We start from the raw sequence: 26,064 nt of genomic DNA, 5'->3' as shown, positions 1-26,064 counted from the left end.
CATAAAAACCAGGAAGGGTACTCCATACCTATAAGATAGCAGGAGCCTTGACGGTGCTAGGAACAGCATGGGGAGTGGAATGGGTTGATTAATACAGGCTAAGACTGGGGGGAAGGAGGGTTTGTAAAGTAAGAGGAGGGACCGGTATAGGGAAAGTAGCAGCAGAGGAAGAGGCGGTACCATTACCTCGTGGAAAGTCAAGGAGCATTGTCCCGCCCACCCTTGAATATAAGCAAGGTGGACCGAGTTGGGAAGGGGTTCGTTTATGCTGTCACAGCTTGTGGTAGGAATGCTTGCTGGAAGGTAGGGGCTAAGCTCCATTTTGGCACATGGGTGTCAAAAGGTGGATGGTAACCTCCTCGGACAAGGGTCCTAGGAGAATAGTGGATTCTGGTTGCCTGCGCTCACTTGCCCACCTGAAGCTGCTGCAGATGGTGGCCGGCATGGCAGGCAGCCATGGTTGGTGGTTTGGAGTGGGCAAGCATTCCAGTGGGCATAACATGGATGATTATTGTTAAAATGTTGATCATTTTAGAAATTAGTTTGTATTGATATATTTGCATATTTTCTGTTAATAAAGCTGTGGCCTGTTATATCCCATCCTGGACGTCATTATTGTCTCTGAGGTACCGGGGGTGGGGGCAAAGAGCTAAGGTAAGGAAGCCTGCGTGATGGACGCTGCACTGTCAAGCCACTAATACAAAACTTCACCATCTAAAAGCTGTCAAAGTCATGTAGAAGTCAGTGGGAGTTCTCCTAGGCAAGATTGTAACAATCTTTATTTAATTAGGGATAGAGGTTTTCTGTGTTTTTTCGTTTGTAAGTCTACAAAGATTTGTGGAAAAGCATAAAAACCACAAAACATTAATGATTTTTGTGTTCTTTCGTTTACATTCTACATTTTAAAAGAGAAGGAAATGTTTAATCACCAGGGGGTGCCAAAAGTTTAATCACTAACCTGTAAGGCTGATGCCACACGAGGCGTAGGGCTGAAATTTTCGGCAAGCGGAAAAACACTTGGCGAAAATTCAGTCCTACGCCTGCTACTTGTGCCTGCACCCGAATGAATGGAATACACTCGGGTGCAGGCACATGTAGCCCATATACGCATAAAAACGCAAGACCTTGCATTCTCTCGCGTTTTTCCGCTTGCCGAAAATTTCAGCCCTACGCCTCGTGTGGCATCAGCCTAAACCTGGAGAGGTGCTCCTGTTAGCAGAAAACTGCACCAGCCCCGAGAATTTCTGCAGAAGTTCTTCGGTGCAATCTGTCTTCCTTTCGCCAGGGCATGAGTGTAACATTCAGATTTTCAGTTCAGGTCTTTAAAAAAATGACTAGACATTCATGGTTTTAGTGGAAAGGAGTCATGGCTTCAAAAAATTCTAAAACCACAGAAATCAGAATGTTGATAAATTGACCTTCCCATGTGCAGAGGAGAGGTGCACATATTGCTATGGTTCCAAACCTGAGGGGTGGCACCACTAGGGTTGCCCAAAGCAGTGGCTTGGGGGGTCGGGCTCCCATTCTAAATTGTCCTGCAGGCCCAGGATAAAAGGGAATGTTCACTTATACCTTACTGGTAGCATTCTGCAGAAGAAGAACTGTACCCATTTTAATCAAAAACTCCTTTTTAAATTAAAATTCAGCATCTACCCAGTTTGTTTTAAGAGGTAATTTACAATGAAACAATATATCAACTGGCTGAGTGGCATTTAGCTCTTCTGCCTGGGCCACAGTCATTCCACTGCAAATGAAAATGTATGAGGAAGAGACTGAGCATGTGCGGAAGCATATTAACCCTCCCCTGCACTCTCCACTGTCGATCCTTGTGTGTGAGAAGGGTAATCTATCCTGGAGAGTCGGGTAAGCAAAATTTTAACCATTTAAATAATATAAACATTTACAGGTATGGGATCCGTAATCCAGTAGAGAGTGCTATTCTGCGACAATTTGAAATTGGTTTTCATTTTTATTAGTTTTGTTTTTTGAATTAATTAGGTTCTTGTTCAGCAGCTCTCAAGCTTGGAGTTTTAGGTGCATTCTGGTTGCAAGGGTCCAATTTAACCTAGCAACCAGGCAGTGGTTTGAAAAAGAGACAGGGATATGAATAGAGGAGGGCCTAAATAGGAAGATTAGTAATAAAAAGTAATAATAACAATTAAAATGTAGCCTCACAGAACAACAGTTTTTTGACTGCTGGGGTCAGTGACCCAAATTTAAAACTTGCGAAGATGCTGAAGAGGGAGGCAAATCATTTAAAAAATAAAAAACGGAGGCCAAATTAAAAAGTTGCTGGGAATAGACCGTTACATAACATACTAAAAGTTAAGAGGACATGTTACCCAGGCTTAAAAAGCTGTAAATTAAATGTCCGCTGCAAATTAAACATGAAACCCAAATTATTTTTTTTGTTAACACATCCAAACCAATTATAAAGGCATTTAAAAATCCAGCTGTCAATTGCATTTTGCCTGCCCCACCTCTATGCCTTGTGGCTTAGGCATAAATGCAGAACAGACAATTACTTTCTCTTTCCAATCAGCACTCACTTCCCCTCCCTCCTCATTATCCAATTGTGTATCCAGTGCATGGTAATGTGCATCAGGCCCCACATTCTGTCACATAAACAAGATTTTGGGGTGATATAAAGCTTGCCTTAATAACATTGCCCACAAAATGGTGCCTGCCTGCTGGCTGTGATTGTATAATTCCAAGACTGGGAGATTTATATTATTTATATTGTGAAAGTGAAGTTTATTATTCTTGACAAACACAATCAAAAAGAATTTGGAATAATTTCTTAGGGTGACAGGTGCCCTTTAACCTGTAGGTGAGCCACCCCTTTAGTATTCCTTACCCTTTGTTTGGATGCACCGTTATGTATGTGTCTCCCCACAAGTTTCACTTTAGAACTTGTCTGAAATGACTCACACCCAATTAATATGTGGCTTCTTGTTTTTTTACATTTAGCTTTTTACATTAAATAGTAATATATAATAATCAATGAAAATGAATGCATAGTGGTTTCCTACACGCAATATCTAATTACAGTCGAATTAAGCCTGTGTGCATAAAGAGAATCATTAAGTAATTATCACAGCAAGCACTGGTACTGCAGTGGAAGATTTTCCGTTTTACCTCCCGTAACCAGCATTGCAATATTTTTAGGAACAATTAGTAGAAATATTAGTAGTTCTGGCACATTTGTTTATTTTGTTTATAAGTTGGCATGGCAAGTATGGAAGTGATAGCAACAGATGTTATATACACTATGGGGCCTATTTATACTGTTCAAAAGGAATTCACAGAAAAAAAACTGTGTTTACAAAAATGGAGAATTTATCAAGGTGTCTTTTATTTTACACTGTCTGAACGCCAGACTTGGCACCATTATTTTATGCCAATTTAGACCTTGTGTATGTTCCGTCAGAAGTAAATCTAAGAAAAAATGATGCCGTTTTTTACATGGCAAAGCCTGGTGACATGTAGCAATTGTTGTTGCCATTTTTTACACCGTATAACAAATCTGCCCCTATACATGGACTATGGGGAATATTTCAGTTCTAAATGTGGTGTAAATTCAGTGTTCTGTCACCAATTTAGGCAAACTCAGGTTTTACCCTATAATAGGCTAGATTTCCATTTAGGCTTTTTCTAGATCTCTGCATATCTCCTCTGATCTCTGACAGAGAATCTTAAAATGAGAAATGTTCAGGCAAAAGGAAAACAATACCTCCAAACAATGCAGGTCTCTATAAAACATATTGCATATAAAAGTCTTTATGCAAAACCCTGCTTTACCTAAATTAACCAATTTCAAATTTAGTTTTTTGGTAGTATGTGCCATTTGGTAATCCTAATAGAAAACTAACCATTTTAAGTACTAAGGTATCATAGGATTCATGGTGCATTCAAACAAACTAAGGGCACACATACATGTTAGGTTACATCAATCAATTAATAGACAGATTATTGTCTTTTGCTCCCACAATTCTTCCTGTTATAGTTAGAGCTGCAGTATTTGCTGTCAGGTGATCTCTGAGGGTAATGTTTTTCTTTAACACATTTCCATTAAACAAAACCAAACAAGCAAAGGTGATTTAACTCCACTAACTCCACTAAAGTAGATTTAAATAGGTTACAGACACGTTTAAGACCATCTAGTTAAAAACAAACTTGATTCAATAAACCTGTAAGGTTAAAAGAACCCTAATCTTTAAAACCAATGCTACAGGGCAGGCAGGGGTCACCACTCCCCAATATATGTAATGCAAATGTGAGGCCTAAAGTGCACTAAAGTAGTGACGAGCGAACTTTTTTTGCGCGTTTGCTCCCATGCCGCATCCATGCTTATGTTGACGTGACCACGCCTATTTTGCAGAGACCACGCCTATTTTACCAAAACCACGCCTGTTTGACGCAACCTTATGACACGCCTATTTTGATGTGGCTTTTTTATTACACGGCTGCAGGGAAATTTTGTGCCTGTTTCGCGAAAAAATTCACAGATGCTGAAATGCTGATTTTCACTGCGAATCCATGCATGCCGAAAACATTTGCTCATTACTACACTGAAGTACAGAAGTATCCCTCATGAAATAAACATATTTGATGGCTGTAATGTCCACTTTGGTGCATTAGTTTTCTTTTACCATATCTTGTTTTTAACCAGATAGTCTTATATTGGCTGTAATCTATTCAGGTCTACTTTGGGGCGTTAAGTCTCCTTTTGTCCATTTGGTGTTTAATTTGTATTCAGAGGCACCCACCCATTATAACTGACTGTTTAACGGTGCATTAGGATATTACATTTCCGTGTGCAACACTGAAATCTAAATCTGTAGCCATGGATATTATATATGTCAGATTATCTTATAGTCACCTGTACTTGCATAATTTGTCTGTAGGATCAGTAACTTGAATTTTAGTGATGGTCAGGTCAGCTCATAACCTACGGAACCCATGGGTTGGCTTGTTTTAGGCTGATATCCACACAAGATTTGTGAGCTCTTTCTTCCACCTGCGACCTTATTAAGCCTCTATTTATGGGTGCACTCCTGCTACACCCTGCCCCCTTCATGAGATCAGAGATGTGGCAGGGGTGAGTCTATATATAGAGGTGGATGCTGGGTTGTGCATGGGTTTGGGAGCAGCGGGTAAGGGTCAGATATCGGTTCACTTTTTGTTGACCTGCACATCGCTATTAAGTTTGAATCGCCAAAACAAGCATACAAATTCCTTGCATTTAACAAATGGATGCAAATTAACACTGCATTTTGCGTAAAGCATGGTGAATTACATCCAAAATTGTACTTTGCACGCTACACTTGCAGTTATAAATCAATCCTTTTTTAATTCCAACTGGTTATTGTTGGAAATTAGCTGCTTGGCCCTTGGGAACTGTACCATAAAAGACTGTGTAAACATTAGGATGTACAATACCACTGCTAATTTGGCCTGTTCCCTCCTGTAGCATGGAGGCTGGACAGCAATACTTTGTAATGGCCTTATACCATGATTAATAGATAATAAGCCTCTATGGGAAGATGCTCACACAGTTCACTTAACAGCATGAAGAATGCCTCAGTGATTTGATCATTCCTAGTTAGCGGCAATGCATTAATAGCATAGTTAGAGGAAAATCAATGTTGTTGGCTATATATAGTCCCACCAAAAGGTTGTGATTGCACGGCTCATTGTGCATGATATGCTACGCGCTCTAAAGAATGGCACAACAACTGACTGACACGAGGCAAGCCACAGATCTGGGCAAGGTTACGTTGTTCTGTCTTTTACTTGCACGCAACCACGTATCCAAAGGCGCTCTTCTCACTTTAGTGGCAGTTACTGGTATATTAATAATATAGAAAGCATACATAAACATGTACTAGCCTGTCATATCTGTTCAGTGTTGTGACTATATACTGACTACTTTGTGATAAAACATTGCATTTTCATATTGTTCATTGCTGCCAGGCAAACGAAAGAGCAGAAAGCAAGGACTCAGAATAGATTACTTATGTTCAAGTCTGGAAAAAAAACAGCTACAATTATTTTACCTGCACCTCTTAAATAATGCATAGCGCTCCAGGCATCAGCGGACCTCTGGACATTCATAACTCAGCTCAGGAGTAATAAGAGAAATGCAAATCCAGGCAACAGTAATAAGGCCATGCTGGGAATGACTTGAAACAGATTTGTGAATTCTGAACCAGTTACATTTTGAAGACTAGATGGCATTGTTTGTAATGAGCTTGGAACTAGGATTAAATAACAGTATTGAAAAAGGAATGGAGTAGTGATGAGTGAATCTGTACCATTTTGCTTCACTGAAACATTTTTGAAACTGAGGAAAAATTTGTGCAATAAAGTCAGGGCATGATGTCAAGGTTCTTCATGAAGTCAATGGGCATTTTGTTTTCCAATGGTGTTTTTCTCATGTTTTTTGTTTTTTTTTGTTTCATGAAAAAGTTAAAATTCATAAAACTCAGAATTTCACCGCAAATCCATGTGTGGTAAAAAAAAAATCCACTCATCTCTAGAATTCAGTGATATTTTATTGTTTTATCTGCCCTCTGATGTGCATTAATATTGTTATAGTTGACACATTCTGATAACAGACTGCTGTTGGTCATCCTCAGATGAGGTTCTAGGCTTTTAAGTAGGGCCAAAATTAGGGGGCAGGCTGAAGAGTCCCATAATCTGACCCACAAAATCTGATCAAAATCTCCCATGTACTTTAACTCTATTTTAACAAGATGGTTCCTGGCTGAACACACCAGAGGGCTGATTCACTAAAGGTCAATAAGTTTTATCTCACACTTTTTTGCGTTAAAATAGACGCAAAAATTAACATGCGATTCGCTACAGTATTACCGCATGCGTTAAGTCGCATATCGCATGCGTTAATTTATGTGCTACTGCATGCGTTAATTTTAACGAATGCATTTTAACAATTGCATTAATACGAAATTTTAACGAATGCAAATAACACTAACGCATGATTCACAAACACTTAGACGTGCTAAATATCGCATTAGTCTGTGCGAAAATTAACACCTACTTGGGGCAGGCGGTAATTATAGAAAAGTACAGTTAATGAGCTTTTGGCAACACAATATGGACTTTGCAGTGGGATTTATTCAAATCTGTGTTGGCCCTAGAGTGACGCAGCCGCCAGTTTGCAGGGAAATGGGCATTTTCAGTACAGTAGTTTTCAAAAGCAATGGCATGTATGGCTAACATGGCGTGTTTTTTTGCACGTGGCAAATATTTGTACGCAGTACGTTGATTACCGCTCGTTCCGTCAAATACTGCACGAAAATAGTCTTCGCGACTAAAATAACGCAAGCAGCATCGCACGTAAATTAACGCAAGTATGCTTTTAGTGAATTGTGCGTTAAGACGCGAAAAATTAGACGCGATAAAATTTTGATCGCATGCTATAAATAACGCACGTTTTAATGCACTTTAGTGAATCAGCCCTCAGATATGTTACCTGAGAATCATGTGGCATAGATTCACTATGCAGGTCAACAATTACAGCTATGGGGTCTGTTATCCAGAATGCTCAGGGCCTGAGGTTTTCCAGATAAGGGGTCTTTCCATAATTTGGAACTTCATACTTCTACTAAAAATGTATTTAAACACGAATTAAGCCCAATAGGACTGTTCTGACCCCAATAAGGATTAATTATATCTTAGTTGGGATCAAGTACAAGGTACTGTTTTATTATTACAGAGAAAAGGGAATCATTTAACCATGAAATAAACCCAATAGGGCTGTTCTGCCCCCAATAAGGGGTAATTATATCTTAGTTGGGATCAAGAACAAGGTACTGTTTTATTATTACAGAGAAAAAGGAAACAATTATTAATAATGGAGTCTATGGGAGATGGTCTGTCTGTAATATGGATAAAGGGCTTCTGAATAATGGATCTATTTCTAAATAATATTCTGTTCAATTTCTCCAAAAACCTGTCACACACTATGAAGTATAATGGGATAGTGCATCCCTAATGAAAATCATAAAGGATATTAGAAGTTAACTCCAAATTCTGTGGTCTGCTGTATATAAAGCTTTGTCTGAAGCTTCATTACTTTATATGAACAAATAACTTTGGCATGATCCATCTACTAATGAAAACCATATTGTCGCTTTAACCTGTTTTATATAAATCAACTCTTCTTTATATGGCAACATAACTTTTATATTATCATTATTTTTGGTAGAGGTGCCATGTCTCATATTCTTTTTGTTGTATCAGCCAAAACATTGGTTTACTAAAGTGATTAATGTTTGCTCAAAGTTCTCCTCCCTTTGGGCTCTGCAGGTTGACTGGTTAGCAGTAGGGCAAGTGTACCTTCACACTACCCTTGGCATATATTCACTTTTGAATATTTTATTTGTGTATATGTGTGCTCTTCTTAGAGGAATCGATGCCATTCCGGATGTAACAATTATCATAAATTAGGCATGTAATGAGCAACGGTACTTAGTATCTGTATTTAATTGGCTTCTTTCTCTTGCACAAAGGTCTTAGGAGATCTAGGAAGGCCTGGAGTCCATAAAAATGGTTCACATTCTGCCCACACTTATTCCATAGGCCTAATGTTACAAGAGATAAAATGATAGCAGAAGATGTCCTCTGAGATGACTGTCTCCAGTGGTTAAAGGTGGAAGTCAATTCATTATCCTCACTCAAAAAATGAGTCTCCTTTGCTATTTGATGATGGTGCCTATAGAGAGGAACCACTGGCTTAGGCAAGTGCTTCCATCATACCCTGAGTCCCACTGTGGCCATATAATGATCATTTTCTACCTGTAAACACTTCTTCTGTGTTCTTCAAATGGCAGGGATTTGTCATCATAAACCATCTAGCCCTCCTCACTAGTCCTGGAGGTCTTTGGAAAAAGATGAACAGTTAGGTCACAGTTCTTCTATAAGCAGATCATATCTATAAGTAAATCATAAACCATCTAATGATATCGAATGAGCAGACATCTCCCTATAGGTAGAAGGCAGAGTGAAAGTGAGCAGAAGGCAGGAGGTTTTGCTAGGTAGAGATGTAGCGAACTGTTCGGCGGCGAACTAATTAGCGCGAACATTGGGTGTTCGCGCAAATTCACAGACTTTTGCCGATGTTCGCCACTTTGGGTTCGCGCGGTTTTTTTTGGCGCCGCGTTTTTTCGCTTCGTTTTATCGCCTATGCATATACATAGGAATAGCTTGCGGTTTTTTTTTTGGCGTTATTTTTTGGCGGTTTTTTTTTGGCGGTTTTTTTACAAAGTATTTTTCAGAGAAGTTTTTGCCCTTGATCCCCCTCCTGCATGCCACTGTCCAGGTCGTGGCACCCTTTAAACAACTTTAAAATCAGTTTTCTGGCCAGAAATGGCTTTTCTAGGTTTTAAAGTTCGCCTTCCCATTGTAGTCTATGGGGTTCGCAAAGTCCGCGAACGGGTTCGCGAACATTTTCGGCGATGTTCGCTACATCCCTATTGCTAGGTTTCAAAAGAACTGCACCACAGCCTTTGACTTGTTATGCAAACAATATGACTAATGTCTTAATTCATAGACATACCCCTTATTTTAATTAGCTTCAGCTATATACAGGTATAGGACCCATTATCCAGAATGCTTGGGACCAAGGGTATTCCGGATAAGGGGTCTTTTCTACTAAAAAAACAATAAAACATTAATTAAACCCAATAGGACTGATTTGCATCCTATAAGGATTAATTATATCTTAGTTGGGATCAAATACAAAGTTCTGTTTTATTATTACAGAGAAAAAGGAAATCAGTTTCAAAAATCTGAATTATTTGATTAAAATGGATTCTATGGGAGACGGGCTTTCCGTAATTTGGAGCTTTCTGGATAACGGGTTTCTGGATAACGGATCCCATACCTGTACTGAAAAGAATGATAGAATTGTGTAGAGTAGAGTGGTACTGCTGAGTAGTAACTGAGTGCCAGATTTTCAGTGCTAAGTTTTCATCCCAAAAAATGTGCTTTATAGCATGCCCAGACTGCCAATTTGGGGATTCTGACAAATGCCATAGACATTTACTATGTAGTGGGCTAGTGGGGGCTGTTTGGGCTTCTGTGTACTTGAAATGCTGGGGCCTATTTTGAATCTCAGTCTGGGCCTGCTTGGACATAAGTTTTGCAGATGTGCAGAGACAAATGCACTGTTCCTTCCCCTTCATTCTTTTGCTTGCTGTCTTTGTAAAGTGCTATGTATATACATTATGGGATGAAAATAAACATACATAGTTATATAAACAAAAACACCCTGCTCTCTTTGCTGCTTCCTGGAAAAAAGAAAAGAAAAAGCTATCACCAACACATTGCGAGGGAAAAGAAATGTATTACTATGAAAAATCTGTTCCATTAATACAAATAATCATTTTTAAAAGCCACAAAAATGATTTTCTGCACTGCTCAACATCATTAGATTTCCAACACTCTATAGATTTATATATTTGTTTTCATTAAGAAGCTTTACAGCCTACTTACCTGCCATTTATATGCAATGCATACCATTTATAGGCTGCGCCGTTATTAGCCTTATGAATGCACAGCACCATGAATTCTCAAAGAAGGAAGAAACATGTTAAAAAGCATTTCATATTCTAGGAAAAATTGGATTATAAAATTACAATGAGCCTTACTGAAGCTTCTAGAATTGCAAGGCTCATTGACTAGCCCCAGCGCCCAATGTATTTAGCCTCTTTGCCATTTGCATCCATATGCTAACCAAGATATATTTTACTAAGATATGTTTAACTGCACTTTAGTGCTTTATTTGCCATTTATTTCACCACAATGTTTTTGATGTTGGTTATTTTGATTATGGACCCTCTATTTACCAGACATTTCCCTATCATTTGCCATTCCTTTTCTTTCCCAAGGTTATTGTTCTCTAGTTTTGCCTCTGTCTAGTTTATGTACAGTGGACAGTGTTAAAAGAAATCCACAATTTGTTTTTGTATCCACATGTATTGCTTTCTGCCAGAATTCCAAGCTATACCAGTATCTGCCACTAGGTGGTATTAAGTACAATGATCCAGTGTGCATGGCTTGCCCTGGCACTTCTTCCTTCAAAGAGTACGAGAGGATGCCCAATGCGAACTAGGATTGCCACCTCAATATTGTTTTCACCCCAAATACAACGTGTTGTGCATGCCGTCACTTCTGCGCATGTGAAAAAAATCATTTTATTTACCATATAGGCATCCGAGGGCCACCCCCATAAAGCTGCCGTTGTAGGCCCAGGCCCTCGAATGCCTATATGTGATAAATGTAGCCATAGCCACATATTGAATCCACATCCTACATGGCTAATTAGCAATTAACTTAGATGTATGCTGCAGATTCAACTTATGCATGTACAGCCATGCAGAACGCATCTAAAATAATTACTAACCAGCCATGCAGAATGTGGATTCAATATGTATTAAAGGGGTGAGGTGGCAACCCTAACCCCAACTATATGCTGCCTGTCCTGTACACAGATGCAATCAGTGCTGCATACTGAGCTAGGTGCTTAACTGTTGCACCAAGCAAAGCCTATAAGCAGGGCCGGAACTAGGGGAAGGCAGAAGAGGCACCTGCCTAGGGCGCAATGTTGGGGGAGGGTGCCAGGCAGGTACCTCTTCTTTTGCTTACCTCTAGTTCCGGACCCTTTCCCCCCACTGCAGTGGGCCAGGTTGCCTAGAGCGCCCGGTTGGCTTGGCCCGGCATTGTCTATAAGAAAGGTGGGTTAATCGTAGGCAAAAAAATTTAGGGCTCATTTTGCAAATGTAGTGGATAAAGTAAACTTTTAGATGCAATCGACATTTTTCTTCCCCACAATACACAGGGTTTTCCAAGATTTCTTGTTTTATTTCAGGTGCAATGCAGGCGCTGAATCGGATGCAGTTGCCCTGCGTCTGTGTGTTGCATCTCACGCAACTGTGTTGATTGTCAAAATGATCGCAACTGTGCCATTTTCATTGTAAATCTGATGCAGTTGCACCAAATACTGTGGTAGTCTGGCTAGCATCAGTTCAGTTTGGAACAGAAGGCACAAAGGACTGCTTGCTGCTGAGTGCATGTGAATGACATCTGCACCTGATTCTTTCACTCACATGTTCATAGTACACAGTACACCTTTGCAACACCGGATTTACAATTTCAGTGCCCAGAGGCCTCCCCCATTCCCCACCTCCCCTACCCCTGCCCAGGATAGCTTGCATGGACATCCATTTAGCTCACATCCAGTACTAGTGGTGAACAAATCTGTCCTGTTTTGCTTCGCCAAAAAATTTGGTAAACTGCCAAAATATTTGCAAAATGGCTAAAAATGTGCGAAACGCAGCCCGTGTGACTTTTTTTTTTTTTTTTTAAAAAGTGTGCCTTTTTGTTGATGGGACAGCAACTTTTTGGATGCATGCCAAATTTTTGCTCCCGTTTCACAGAAAAATCTGCCAATGGCAAAATGTGGAATTTCACAGCAAATACATACCTGGCATGTCTCATCACTATCCAGTACCCCTGTCATAAATTTAGATGGGGCACTCACAGGGTGAGCAAAATAAACCTTTGGAAGATTGATGCAGCATTGTTTATGTTGTTTCTCAGTTTCCTTTGAAGAAAAAAACTTGTGGGTTATTGTGTGATGTTAACATGTGATTCAGATATGTGGGCTGCACGTGGTCAGCGATAGTGGTTTCTAAGGGGTTACACATAGAACTATAATGAATAGCTGTCTGCGCATTACTGTTTTCTTCTTATTATGACAAATAGCTGCAGAATAAACCAGTGCTTCATAAAATTGCTATAATTATAAAGTAATCAAAAAGTCTGTAAACAAAAAATAGATGAAAATAAACACAGGTCTGTGCTATAGAGAAATGTTGCCAAATGAGGAAACGGAGTAGCTAGATAATTTGTTATTATGTGCCATCCTAGTTGAAATAGCGCAAAGGTAATACAGAGCACTGTCTCACACAAAGAATGCAAAGGGAATGAAAAGGGTTAAGAGGCAGAAGAAATATAATAGTAATAACTGTAGTAATAATAATAATAACTGTAATAGCTGTAGGTTGGTTCAGTGCCGTAGCTGGGGGCCCAGACTGAAGGCCAGTAAGGGGGATGTTTGGGGACAATACTTGCCGTAATAGATATTACTTAAAAGACCAGCTTGTAGGTTGAATTTAAGCCAGATACGATAGTAAATACCTATTTGCTGAGCCTAATATTCTTGGAAGTATGGTTAAATGGTTCCTTGCAAGCTTGATATGAGTGAAGACAAAAAGTCCAAAGAACACTGTTCTACATGGACAGAATAACCAAGTAACTTGCAAGGTGCAGTTTTTGTCCCAACCTTTCCATTCATAGTTGTTCTGTACAGGCATATTTTACACTGTCTGAATACCCACTACCTTGAAAAATGTTTTAGCGTCTGTTAATCTCGGAATAAATTGATAGATGATGATGATAGATAGATAGATAGATAGATAGATGATAGATAGATTAGATAGATGATAGATAGATAGATAGATAGATGATAGATCGATTAGATAGATGATAGATAGATAGATAGATAGATAGATAGATAGATGATAGATCGATTAGATAGATGATAGATAGATAGATAGATAGATAGATGATAGATAGATAGATAGATAGATGATAGATAGATAGATGATAGATAGATAGATAGATGATAGATAGATAGATAGATAGATGATAGATAGATTAGATAGATGATAGATAGATGATAGATAGATGATAGATAGATAGATGATAGATAGATAGATAGATAGATAGATAGATAGATAGATGATAGATTAGATAGATAGGTAATATATGTATTTTGAGCCTTTATAACATGTATACAAATATGATTACACCTTTCTCCTTCTATCTCAGCACAGTTCAGCCCAGCTAAGACATATGAAGAGTGGTGGGCATACAAGGAGGCTGTGCAGGGGAGCTTTGTGCCAGGTATGTTTAAGTCATCTATAAATTTCAATATTTCTATTTGCCTATAAGATTGCGATGAATGTAAGATTTCAATAATATCTACTCTATGCCGCACTTTATCAGACTTTTAGGTTGTCTTCCCATGTTAAGAATGAAAAATTATCCAAAAACCCCATAGAGTCCATCTTAAGAAAACAATTTAATTCTTTTATAATTATTCTTCTCTGTAATAATAATGTAGTGCCTTGTATTTGATTGTAACCTACTTGGTACCTGCTTATAGGGATAAAGGATAGAAAGACAGACAATAGCTTATAAATAGTAAAATAGTAAGTACTGCATTGTATGGGATTAATAAAACAAGTTGAAAAACATTGTATGCAGAAACACAGGATTGCCAACCTTAATATTTAATGGAGTGGTTACTGGGGAAGAAACACAGAATTTATCCTGCTGCTAAATATCTGGATATCAATCAGCTCTGCTTCATGACTATATCTCAGCATATTCCCCCCCCCCCCCCCCCCCGCCACCCATGGAGGAGGTTACCAGGACAAGCCACTGCCCCAGCAGCAAGCCAGATTGATTTATCTACTGAAGACACTTTCTTTAAAGGGCCTGGGCTAGGAACAGTGGCCGTAATTCTTTCTATGATTTGATATCTTTCTTGTGGCTCAACGGGAATCTGATGGAATAGAGTGCTCTGTGGGGCTCACTTGGTAATCTGTGTGTGTTTATCACTGTGATTGATCTTTGCTCTCCTGTCAAGTCACTGTATTCTTCAACTCTCCTGACTTTGTCTCTGAACTGCCCATCCCCGCCAAATTGGTACAGATGTTATTAAATGCCATAATAAGATCAAAGAACATAGAACATCAAACATAGTTACTATAACAATCTGAAAGTTACATGTACTGTATCATAAAAATAACTTTTTAGTCCAATGCAGTTACTTAGTACGTAACTAAGTCATTTCAACAAAAGATTCCAAAAGTATCAGGGCCTCATTTATGACATGTGCATATGTGATGCACATTGCGTCTTTAGGATACTCTATAATAAGAGGTGCAAAGTTTGGTAAAGGGCTTATCACATATAACTCCAAATGTCCGATTGGTTGCTATGGGTTACTGCACCTGGCCAAACTTAACCTTTATTACAAATGTCATTTAGGCTCAGCACTTTGTACTTCAAGATGCAAAGACATGCACTGTTTCATGAATATAGCACTACCTCCATTTAGCTCCACTATTATTATAGGGGGGTGCCCAATAAATACAGTGGGGCCACATACTCATTGGTGGATTTTTAACCCAGTACAAGCTAAGAGTGCAGAGTGCAGAAGCAATTACCCCAGATGCAGCAAGCAAGTGCATGAGTCCCTACTGCTTGTGAATTTGCACTTAGGGCAATGGCCCCTTAGGAGTGATGGAGGGGTGTGCTAAAGGACTGTCTGGGTGTTCCTTCTGGGAGCCAAGACTGCAGGCTGCTTATAGTCTATTTCAGATTGACAAGTCATTGCTTTTATTTACTGGATTTGTAACCATGTTAAGAGGTAGGGGGGCCCAGATCAAACATTAAACCACAGAATTTCTGTCTGATAAAAGTGTCAGTACATTCTGCAAAGGTAAAATGTAATCAGCCCACAGAAGCTTAAAAGAAGATAAACTGGAAGAGGATAATCTCTCACAAAACAGCAGCAAAGCCTGAAGTCGGGAAAAGATACTGAAGCAGGTATATTCCATGCAACGGAAATGCAAGATGTGAAATCCAACTGGCGTGGATCAAAAATAGCATAATGTGTAGCAAAAACATTGTATAAATTGATAACATCATAAGAAACTAAAATTTCACTTTACAGATTCTAACACTGATAGAAAAGAGAAACTAGAAACCAAAGACAGTCAGATGATATAAAAACTAAAGACAGATACTGTGCCCTGTATGCATGCAGGGATATCAATGGCATCAGGATGTCACTACCCACGCAGGGCCTATTTCAGCCCAAAAATTAAGATGAGCCGCAATTCCTCTTTACTCTCTGCTTGTGATGGACCAAAAGAATGGAACAACAGAAACATGGATTTATTGTTTGTTCAGCTCACTGGCCAGTCAGTCGGATACCATAAAGACTGATCAGTGTATGTCCCCCAAGTCAGACCTGTCCATCCCCCCCCCCCCATGGATCCTGGAAAGCAGCAAAAACAGTATTTGGATCTCTCTAGACTATCACATAGCCTGGGGAGAATGAGCAGGGCAGGAACAGTCATCACTAATCCCATTATATGAGGAGTTAAGCAGTACATTGGATCAAATCATTGCAGAGAGGTGCAGTATAATTTCACCGAGTTAGCTTTAGGGGACTATGATATATGATTTGTACCATATGTTGTTACCACTGAACACAGTGTATTTACATGTCAGTAGAGTTAGCACTCATATTTAATATGTTTTATTCGTTTAACTTATGGTATTGTAAATGGTATAGATGAGAGACATCCATCTGGAAACCTTTCTTCTGAGAGATTTTTGTACATCATTTTGACATAGTTACATAGGGTTGAAAAAATACCAGAGTCCATCAAGTTCAACCCTTCCAAGTAAACCCAGCACACACAACCTATACTTACCAATCTATACTATCACATACATAAACTATATATACAAACATCACTACTAACTGTAGATATTAGTATCACAATAGCCTTGGATATTCTGATTGTTCAAGAACTCATCCAGGCCCCTCTTATAGGCATTAACAGAATCTGCCATCACAACCACCGTGAAAAACCACCTACGCTGCTTCAAATGGAAGCTCCGTTCCTCTAATCTAAAGGGGTGACCTCTGGTGCGTTGATCGCTTTTATGGAAAAAAAGAACCCCCCCATCTGCCTATAATCCCCCCTAATGTACTTGTACAGAGTAATCATGTCCCCTCGCAAGCGCCTCTTTTCCAGAGAAAACAACCCCAACCCTGACAGTCTAACCTCATAGTGTAACCCTTCCATCCCCTTAACCAGTTTAGTTGCACATCTCTGCACTCTCTCCAGCTCATTAATATCCTTCTTAAGGACTGGAGCCCAAAACTGCACTGCATACTCAAGGTGAGGCCTTACCAGGGACCTATAAAGAGGCAAAATTATGTTTTCATCCCATGATGTTTTTAGGTTAGGTTGGCAAATAAAAGGATCTTTAATTGAGCCGGCCACCCAAGTGTTGGTTCTGAGAGGGTAGATCCATTCACTTGACCCTGAGCCAACAATCAGGTCACATTCAATGCCTGTGCAGACCTTTAAGGTCCTTATTTGATCAGACTGTCCACCCAGCCCAATCACCTGTTTTAGTTCTGATATATATATTGCTAGTGATGAGCGAATCTGTTCCGTTTCGCTTCGCCGAAAAATTCGCGAATCTTTGAAAAGATCCGCGAAATGGCGAAAAATTCGCGGAACGCCGAAAATGTCGTGCGACAAAAAAAAATGTCGCCCGCGGCTATTATTTTGTCGCGCGGCTATTGTTTCGTCTCCCGCGGCTATTGTTTTGTCGCGCGGCTATTATTACGTCGCGCGCGGCTCTTGTTTCGTCGCCCGCGGCTATTGTTTCGTCGCGCGGCTATTGTTTCGTCACCCGCAGCTATTATTTTGTCGCACGGCTATTGTTTCGTCGCGCGCGGCTATTGTTTCGTCGCCCGCGGCTCTTGTTTCGTCGCGCGGCTATTGTTTCGTCGCCCGCAGCTATTATTTTGTCGCACGGCTATTGTTTCGTCGCGCGCGGCTCTTGTTTCGTCGCCCGCGGCTCTTGTTTCGTCGCCCGCGGCTCTTGTTTCGTCGCGCGGCTCTTGTTTCTTTGAAAAGATCCGCGAAACGGCGAAAAATTCGCGGAACGCCGAAAATGTCGTGCGACAAAAAAAAATGTCGCCCGCGGCTATTATTTTGTTGCGCGGCTATTGTTTCGTCTCCCGCGGCTATTGTTTTGTCGCGCGGCTCTTGTTTCGTCGCCCGCGGCTCTTGTTTCGTCGCCCGCGGCTCTTGTTTCGTCGCGCGGCTATTATTTCGTCGCCCGCAGCTATTATTTTGTCGCACGGCTATTGTTTCGTCGCGCGCGGCTCTTGTTTCGTCGCCCGCGGCTCTTGTTTCGTCGCGTGGCTCTTGTTTCGTCGCGCGGCTCTTGTTTCGTCGTCCGTGGCTCTTGTTTCGTCGCGCGGCTCTTGTTTCGTCGCCCGCGGCTACTATTTTGTCGCGCGCTATTGTTTCGTCGCCCGCGGCTATTATTTTGTCGCCCGCGACTATTCTTTTTTGACGCCGGCGACAATTTTTGGACGTGCGGCGAATTTTTCCGCGGCGAAATTTTTCATCCGTTTCGCAAAACAATCCGCCAATGGCGAAACGCGGAAATTCGCCGCGAATCCATGCCTGGCTAAACTTTTCGCCCATCACTATATATTGCTTATGGGGACTGTCATTTTGGCTCCAAACACTATAGGACAGGTCACAAACTACTTTTATTTAAATGGATTGCAATGCATACAGCCGTTCCAGCTGGATGTTCCAGAAGTGACGCTGATTTTCCACATCTGAGAACCTTGCCCTACAGGGGCCAGTGAGCTGCAGCTCTGTGTGTGCATAACCCTAAGCCCATAAAGTTGTTGCCTGCTGAGCTGCAGTGAAGCAGGAACAGGTGCTGTAATATTTGAAAACACAAATGGGTTCTGATTTCCATATCTGAGCTATGCAAAGTTGGTGCGAAACCCTTAACTGCTCTGATACACATATATTCTGTCCCTAGCATAATACTGTTTGCTTATGCAGTGAATTCAGTTATGGGAATAAATAACATAACGGATTCTGTGCTCACAGACACACTCACACTGAACACTCACCCTAATTGGCTTTGCACATACATGACACCTCCACGTGGGTCCCACCATTGTCATTTGGAGTCATATAAAGCTGTCCCTTTCATTTCTCAGCTGGTGAAAAAATGCTGACTACTACTAGCTTATTTTCCTCCAGTTATCCACCCACTGTCATCCTACAATATACGGCACCGTGCCTGGTGCAATTTATTTTGTAGTCACACATCCAAGACATATTCATACAGAGCCTCAGTTACAGTAACATGAGTGAGTACAAAGCAACAAAAAATTGAACATGTATTGACAGCTTTCAAGAATCAACTTGCAGCCACAAATGCTCCTTCAAGCTTGCAGCAAGTGTCAATGCCCCCGTTGAGCCTGCTCTAATGAGTTACCTTGGATTTGCAAATATTTCCTGGACTCCCTTAGCAAGTTGGATCAATAGTTGCAACTGACTTGTGTCAAACAAACCAAATTTAGGAAAACAATGCACTGACCCGGGAAAAATGAATTGCACCCCAACAGCTGGGTTCCTATGTGGGCAGTATTATGATTCTGTTCAGTAAGGTGTGACACCCCAATGAACAGGACTTTCTGTGTCCCTTAATGTGGGGAACTGGAAGTGCCACCATTCTAATATAAATCAGGGAAATAAGAACTTGCTTTCATTAGTAAAGCGCTGAGTAATTTGCTGGTGCTATAAAAATAAATAATGATGATCTATATGGGTGAGTTAAGATTGAAATGTATGTGTGCTCACAATTACGATGGAATTCTGGGGAAAAGTGTTGCATTTCGGTTTAAAAAATGGCAATTTGTACCCCAAAACTGCACTTTGCACAATGTTCACTTTGGTGAATAAGTGACACCGCTTGTCATCTACATACAAGGCCGCTGTGACATCCTTACCCCGGAGGTTTCACAACAGTTCACACTTCCAGTCATGTACTTTGAAGGATTAACACCTTCATCAATGAGAATCATGGTACCATTGTGATTGGATCATACCTTCTTACACCTGTCAGTTTCAGCTAACACCTAACTGAATGGAACCATTGGGATTTGGATGTCTGTGACTGTACTACCATCAAGAGTTTAAATACTACCAGTCATTTGAACTGAAGAAGCTACTCGGATGAGTGGTGAAACGTTTTCAAGAAAAACTCAAAAAAGTCCAGTTGTTTTAGACTTAATTCTTCTAGATACTGTATATCAGGACCTGGATGAATGAGAATCTTCATAGACAAGGGTTACATAATAATAAATAAAATAAAAATAGCAGGTTAGGTTGAAATGTACTTTTTCAGAGATGTCAACTAACTCCACTTCCAAATGGTTAAAGCATGCTGGGCGTTGCTAGCCTCTTAACATTTAAAGACACAAGGTGAAGAAACAGGGGGTTAGAGTGATAAGGATTCACAGAGCGGGGAGGAGTTGTGAGGTTGCAAGTTGGACAAGCCTTTTACAAATGCATTGCCGGTTTATGCTTGTGCGGGAGGGATATAACTAAGTTCTATGCTTGACTTTAATATTTAATGAAGCCTCCCTTCCCAGCCCGTCCCCCTCTTCCCCAGTGCAGTGACAAGGAGTCATTAGCAATGCGCATTTTAACTAGTGAGTGGGAGACTGTGGAATGAAACAAACACAATTAGATACAGAATCTGCGCGGACAAATGCAATTATACACAAATACAGATATTTCAATAAATAAACTCCATAGCAAACTACTGCTTCATGTTCTCAGCTAAAAAAATTCAGTGTTCTTCGAACCTTGGTTTGGTGAGACTTCCTTTATTAGTTCAATTCAACTCATTTTTAGCGCTCACATCAATATATGTGTTGGAATTTCATTGATATGGATAAGAACTGAACATTGAGATCCAAGAACCCTCCACTTCCTGAATTCACCCAAACCAACAATTGTTACAACATCTGTAAAAATTCTACATCTAGTAACTTTTGACTACTATAAGATACTGTAGTATCCTGAATTACATTCCCCGCCCCCCCCCCCAAAAAAAACTTGCTCGCTCATTGTTAAGTTAAACAAGAATCATTTGGGCAATGTAAGAAAATGTCTTACATTTGGCTGCATCTAGCAACCAATGAGATGTTTGGGTCAGGGCTTCTATCAGAGGGGTAAAAAAAAAAGTGGGAAGCAAATTGGGGAGGTCAGTAAGAGAAGTGGACAGGTTTTGGCCAGATCATGCATAGGTTTTGGCATAATAAAGCATTGCCAGCAGAACCAGGGGTACCTGGGGTGTGACCATTTAGCATCAGTGCATGTTTTTCATTGGGACCCCATTCTATTGACAGGGCTCAATTCCTAGGTAAGTGGTGGACTAATAATTAGGTTCTGCTAACTTAGTAGTATGGAGCCCCTTGATTACTAATGGGTTCCTAAAGTAGCAAACGTACGTCTATTTATTACATTACCCATTAATATAGCAATCCAGTAGACTCAGGATCATTTACGACCATGGTATCAGAGTACAAACAATGGGGCATAAGGGATGCGCTCTTGTGTTCCATAAAACTTCCTCCATGGGAGTAAGTGAATAAGCCCATGTATGGGGGAGGCTTGCCAAAGTCCTAAGCAAGTTTTACCATAAGCAAACAACAGATCTAAGATAAAGGATTGGTTAAAAAAAAGGAGATGTTTTTACTTTTACTTATACTGGAAATGCAGCAGCAATTCATATTAATATTTTTGTTGCTGGTCATACTACATTTAATTGGGCATTATATCATTTATAGAATTCTGACCAAACTGAAAGGAGATGTAAACCCCAACATGGACTTTTGCCCCAAAGTCTGGTGAAGGAAGATTATGTAAGATGTGTAAGTGCATTATATATAAATTGATGCATAGAAAAAGAACAAGTGATATTAAAATAATAATATTCTCATACTGAACCCTGGCTGCTATTTGCTCCACTCAGCAATCACAGCAGAGAGAAGTAATGAGGTATCTTCAAAACGTTTTTTGTATATGATCGATATTGTCTGTTGTGTAGATACATCAGATTTAATATTCTAGAGCTGTGCATTAGAAAGTCATTTTACCATCTTTTGGTTCCCTGTTATGAATATAGTTGCAGCAGGAGGTCTCATGGTGGATAGTGCTTGTCTCTCTATATGCAAATTCTCTTCTTGCTTACCTATGATAGAAGTGCTAACAAAAAATGCAGATTTCAAGTGAAAATAACTGAAATAAATAAAATGGTCTGCAAATGTAACAAAAAAAAGATATTTATATGTATATGTATGACCTGTGTAAGATATTTATACAGGTATGGGATCCCTTATCCGGAAACCCGTTATCCAGAAAGCTCTGAATTACGGAAAGCATGTCTCCCATAGACTCCATTTTAATCAAATAATTCAGAATTTTAAAACTGATTTCCTTTTTCTCTGTAATAATAAAACAGTACCTTGTTCTTGATCCCAACTAAGATATAATTGATCCTTATTGGATGCAAAATAATCCTATTGGGTTTAAATAATGTTTTATTGATTTCTTAGTAGACTTAAGGTATGGAGATCCAAATTACGGAAAGACCCCTTATCCGGAATACCCTTGGTCCCGAGCATTCTGGATAATGGGTCCTATACCTGTATGTATATGTATGACCTATGTAAGTCAGTAATTTGTTATTTCTGATAGGGGTAATTTGGAAACACTGGGCAGTATGCTTTGGGTTGTAAACCAACAACTAGTTGGTGATTAGCTTTTCTGCTTGCCATGGTTTACTGCCCAGTGTGTATAAATGAGCTCCACGCATCCTACAAATCTTCTTTAAGATCAAAACTATTGTGTTATTCTTTTTTTTTTTTTTTTTTAGTTGGAGAGATTTTATTCAGTGGCCCCATACATGTGGTATACAGTATATTTACCTATTGCATAGTGGCTGCCTATGATCTTTTTGCCATAGAGATTTTTTTTGGCCATGTAAATGCATAGTTGGTAGCGTCACAATGAAATGGGCACATCATCTCTGGATTTGTTTTATCTGATGAACTGGTTTTAATGTGGCATTATTCTTAATAAGTGATGATGGAAAGTGGGGGGTCTCTTCACTTCACTAAAAAATTTGCGAAATCACAGAAACATTTGCAAAAAAAATTTGGAGAAATGTTGCTAAATACATTGGAGTCAATGGGAAGGCGATATTACATTGTGGCTAAGGTAAGTTTAGCTTTACAATAGCATATATATATATAAATATATATATATATATATATATATATATATATTGTCCTACATTGATAGAAAAGCTCATTTTGACTATGCTACAGCAGTTCTTTATAGGAAAAAGGGTTCCTATGTTGCCAATTCCTTCCAAATATGTCACCTGGACTGCCCCTTAGACAAGGCAAGTACTTAAATCCCATTGGTTGATGATTGGTTGTGAAATACAAGGAGTACCTAATAATATCTGCATTTCTTCTGTGTTTTTTATGACACCAAAAAATTCTAGCCATGAGATTCACAGTGGAACAGTGTTGAGGGCTCTCAGCCTGAAGGCCAATTATGATGGGATATGGGGAGAATCCCTAAATATACGTGGAAGCCCAGCTTGAGATTTGGATTGATTTGTTGCCCTAGATCTGATTGAAAAAATGGCTTTATTACTAATTTTTCCCTATATCTGTAACATTGCCATTAGCTAAGGGATCCCTGAAGTTTAACCTTCAAGGTGGGTTGAACTGAAAAAAATCTTACAATCATTGCCCCAGAAACCTGACCAGTGTGTTGGTGCTGGCATCTCCTGAGTATGGGAGGGCTTCCTCAACCTCAACAGGCTACATTGTAATGAGATGGTACCTACCCAAAAGTCCCACGTTATTTGCCTTGAGAAGAAGTTGGTTTTATGAGGAAGTTAACTCTTGCACAATGGGCACACACAGTTTAAACCAAAATATTATTGAGCAACAGGAACTTACAGAGTTACAGCCAGATTTGAAAAGTCTAATAATACTTGTGTAATTTAGAAAGGACTACACCAATATATCACAGTGTCTATTCCACCGTGACATTCTCAAGGCTCATCTGCCACAGTGCTCCAAGTACTTCCTACACAAACCCTTCCAGCCTCACCCTCTTATCTAAACAAGGTGCCAGTGTAGCTGCAGAAAACCAACCCTCTTTATGCCTGCACCCCACGAGCTGGAGGAAGGGGATACTAAAGAATTGATGACCCCAGGTAATGTGGCAGTCAAGGATCTATAGAAAAATCCAATAACTTATTTAAGGATCCCCGTGGCCAAAGCCCAGAGGAGCGAAAGTTATTGAAGCTTTTACATTCATTTATATCTAAGTAGAATGAAAGAGATTTGCACTCCGCTGCTCAGATAAAAAAAATCTCATATCAAATTCCGACATTGCTCTGTTCAGCAAGCAGCACAGAATAAGCTCAGTGACACCAATTTCTATTCTCTCAGGTCTAACATAAAACATGAGTGTTTCTTCTTTAGTTTTTTAGTTTGTAATTGTAAGATGCCGCCTCCATTCATTTGTACACCAAACCAGAAAAAAGTCTTTGCTTGTTCCATGTGTTATGTTTTACATTTTCACTCAAAAGACTGAAAGACTTTAGTTCCCCAACCAGCAGACTTCCATTTTTACATAGCCTCCAAGCTCATAGTAATGTAACTTTCTGCACATCTTATGCCTGGGTTATGACAAAGAGCTTATGAATCCTTCTGCCAATAACTGTCAGATTTCAGTGGGTTAATGCACACTCTTGGGTCTTGGTTACTGTTACAGCTTTGCTGCTTTCTCTAGCTGTGCTTTCCCCACAGATATTCTTCACACACTCACATAGCCGGTTAAAGATTTATAGGGCTCCTCGACCTATGGGAAATTACTCTAGATTTCTCTCAAATCAATGCCGAGTGTCCCCTCTCTGTCTCTCTTATCCCTCCACACCTCCCTCTCCATCTGTCTATCTTTATGTTTAATAGGAACTGAGATGTAATTTTTTTCTTCAGCTCTGTTTGATGTAAAGAGGCTGCAATGTGTCTTCGGAAGGATTGGGCTGCCAGAGAGAAGGGGGAGATGTTAAGATAGAATGAAAGGGAAAGAGATAGAGGAATATGAATAGGGTGGAAGATGTTGAGCGAGAGTTACAAGGTGGAATGAATCTTCCGCAGAGAGAGAAGCAAAAAATGTGACACAAGTAAATGTAGAAAAATGAAATATAGAAGAGAGGGGGAAAAAGGAAATCATCTTGGGCAGAAAATGTAAAATAAAAACTTTGCTCTTCATATAATTATTGTTCACTTGAATCCTTCAGTTGAATTCAGTTGATCACAGTGCCATAGGAATGGCCCTTAGTCCAGAAAATCCACTCAACCTGAGAAAATATATTGCCCTTTGCCAATAAAACTTTGGGAGGGAATTAGAAAATAGATGAACAAGAAGGAGCCACAGTGGGTATGAATAGCAAAACTGATGAAATGACAGAGGGAAAGAGAATTTGCCAAGGGAAAAGCATTTTAAGAAACTGGTTTCAATAATGATCTTATTACAAGGATTTTTAAAATAGGTGTCTACTTTTTACAACCACACTGGGGATCTCCTTATTACAAGGAACATATTGGGTGCCAGATGTATAGGGGTACTATACTGAATAGATAGTTTTACACTGTTTCTTGACATCAAGGCCAGTGCTGCATAATGTAAATCCATAACATGTCACCATTTAGGTTGTGGTTAGTACAGTATCCAGTAGAATTATGTCTAAAGCAACTGGATGATTTTTACCCAAAAACGTTTTACCACTCATCCAAGTGGCTTCTTTGGTTTAACCGGTAGGGAATTCCCTGGCATTTTAACCGTTAAGTGTAGTACAGTCACAGATATCCAATCACTCACAGGCAGTGGTACCATGATTCTCATTGAGGCAGCTGTTAATCATTCAATGTACATAACTGGAAGTGTGAAACCGCCAGGGTAAGGATAAGTGGCATTGTAATGTTGCTGACAAGTGGTGTCACAGGCCCCCTCCTCTGTTCATAGATGTTTTTTCCAGTTTGGCATAGATGGCCTCTTTCACACCTCTATCAAACCATCTGTCTTCTTGGTCCAAAATATGTAGGTTGCTGTCCTCAAAGCAATGTCCCTTTTCCTTGATGTAGATTGACTGCTGAGTCTTGACCTGAAGAGTTAGGCCTCCTATGTTGGGCAAGTGTTCTACAGAGTGGTTTTGTTGTCTCTCCAATGTATAGAT

The 26,064-nt window shown here is 39.8% G+C and overlaps 1 protein-coding gene across 1 annotated transcript in view; it reads left to right on the top strand.

Annotated features, from left to right (window-relative positions):
- ca11 (carbonic anhydrase XI) overlaps window positions 1-26,064 on the top strand; it is a 139,177-nt gene that overhangs the window by 51,373 nt on the left and 61,740 nt on the right. Inside the window, exon 2 of the mRNA XM_002938122.5 lies at window positions 13,921-13,995. Coding sequence (XP_002938168.2) covers window positions 13,921-13,995 — 75 coding nt within the window. The remainder of the gene's footprint in view (window positions 1-13,920; window positions 13,996-26,064) is intronic.

The sequence above is a fragment of the Xenopus tropicalis genome, chromosome 7 (genome assembly GCF_000004195.4).
Source record: "Xenopus tropicalis strain Nigerian chromosome 7, UCB_Xtro_10.0, whole genome shotgun sequence".
Classification (NCBI taxonomy): Eukaryota; Metazoa; Chordata; class Amphibia; order Anura; family Pipidae; genus Xenopus; species Xenopus tropicalis.
Note: the sequence above shows the minus strand (reverse complement) of the source record. Positions and strands in the feature narration are given on the sequence as shown.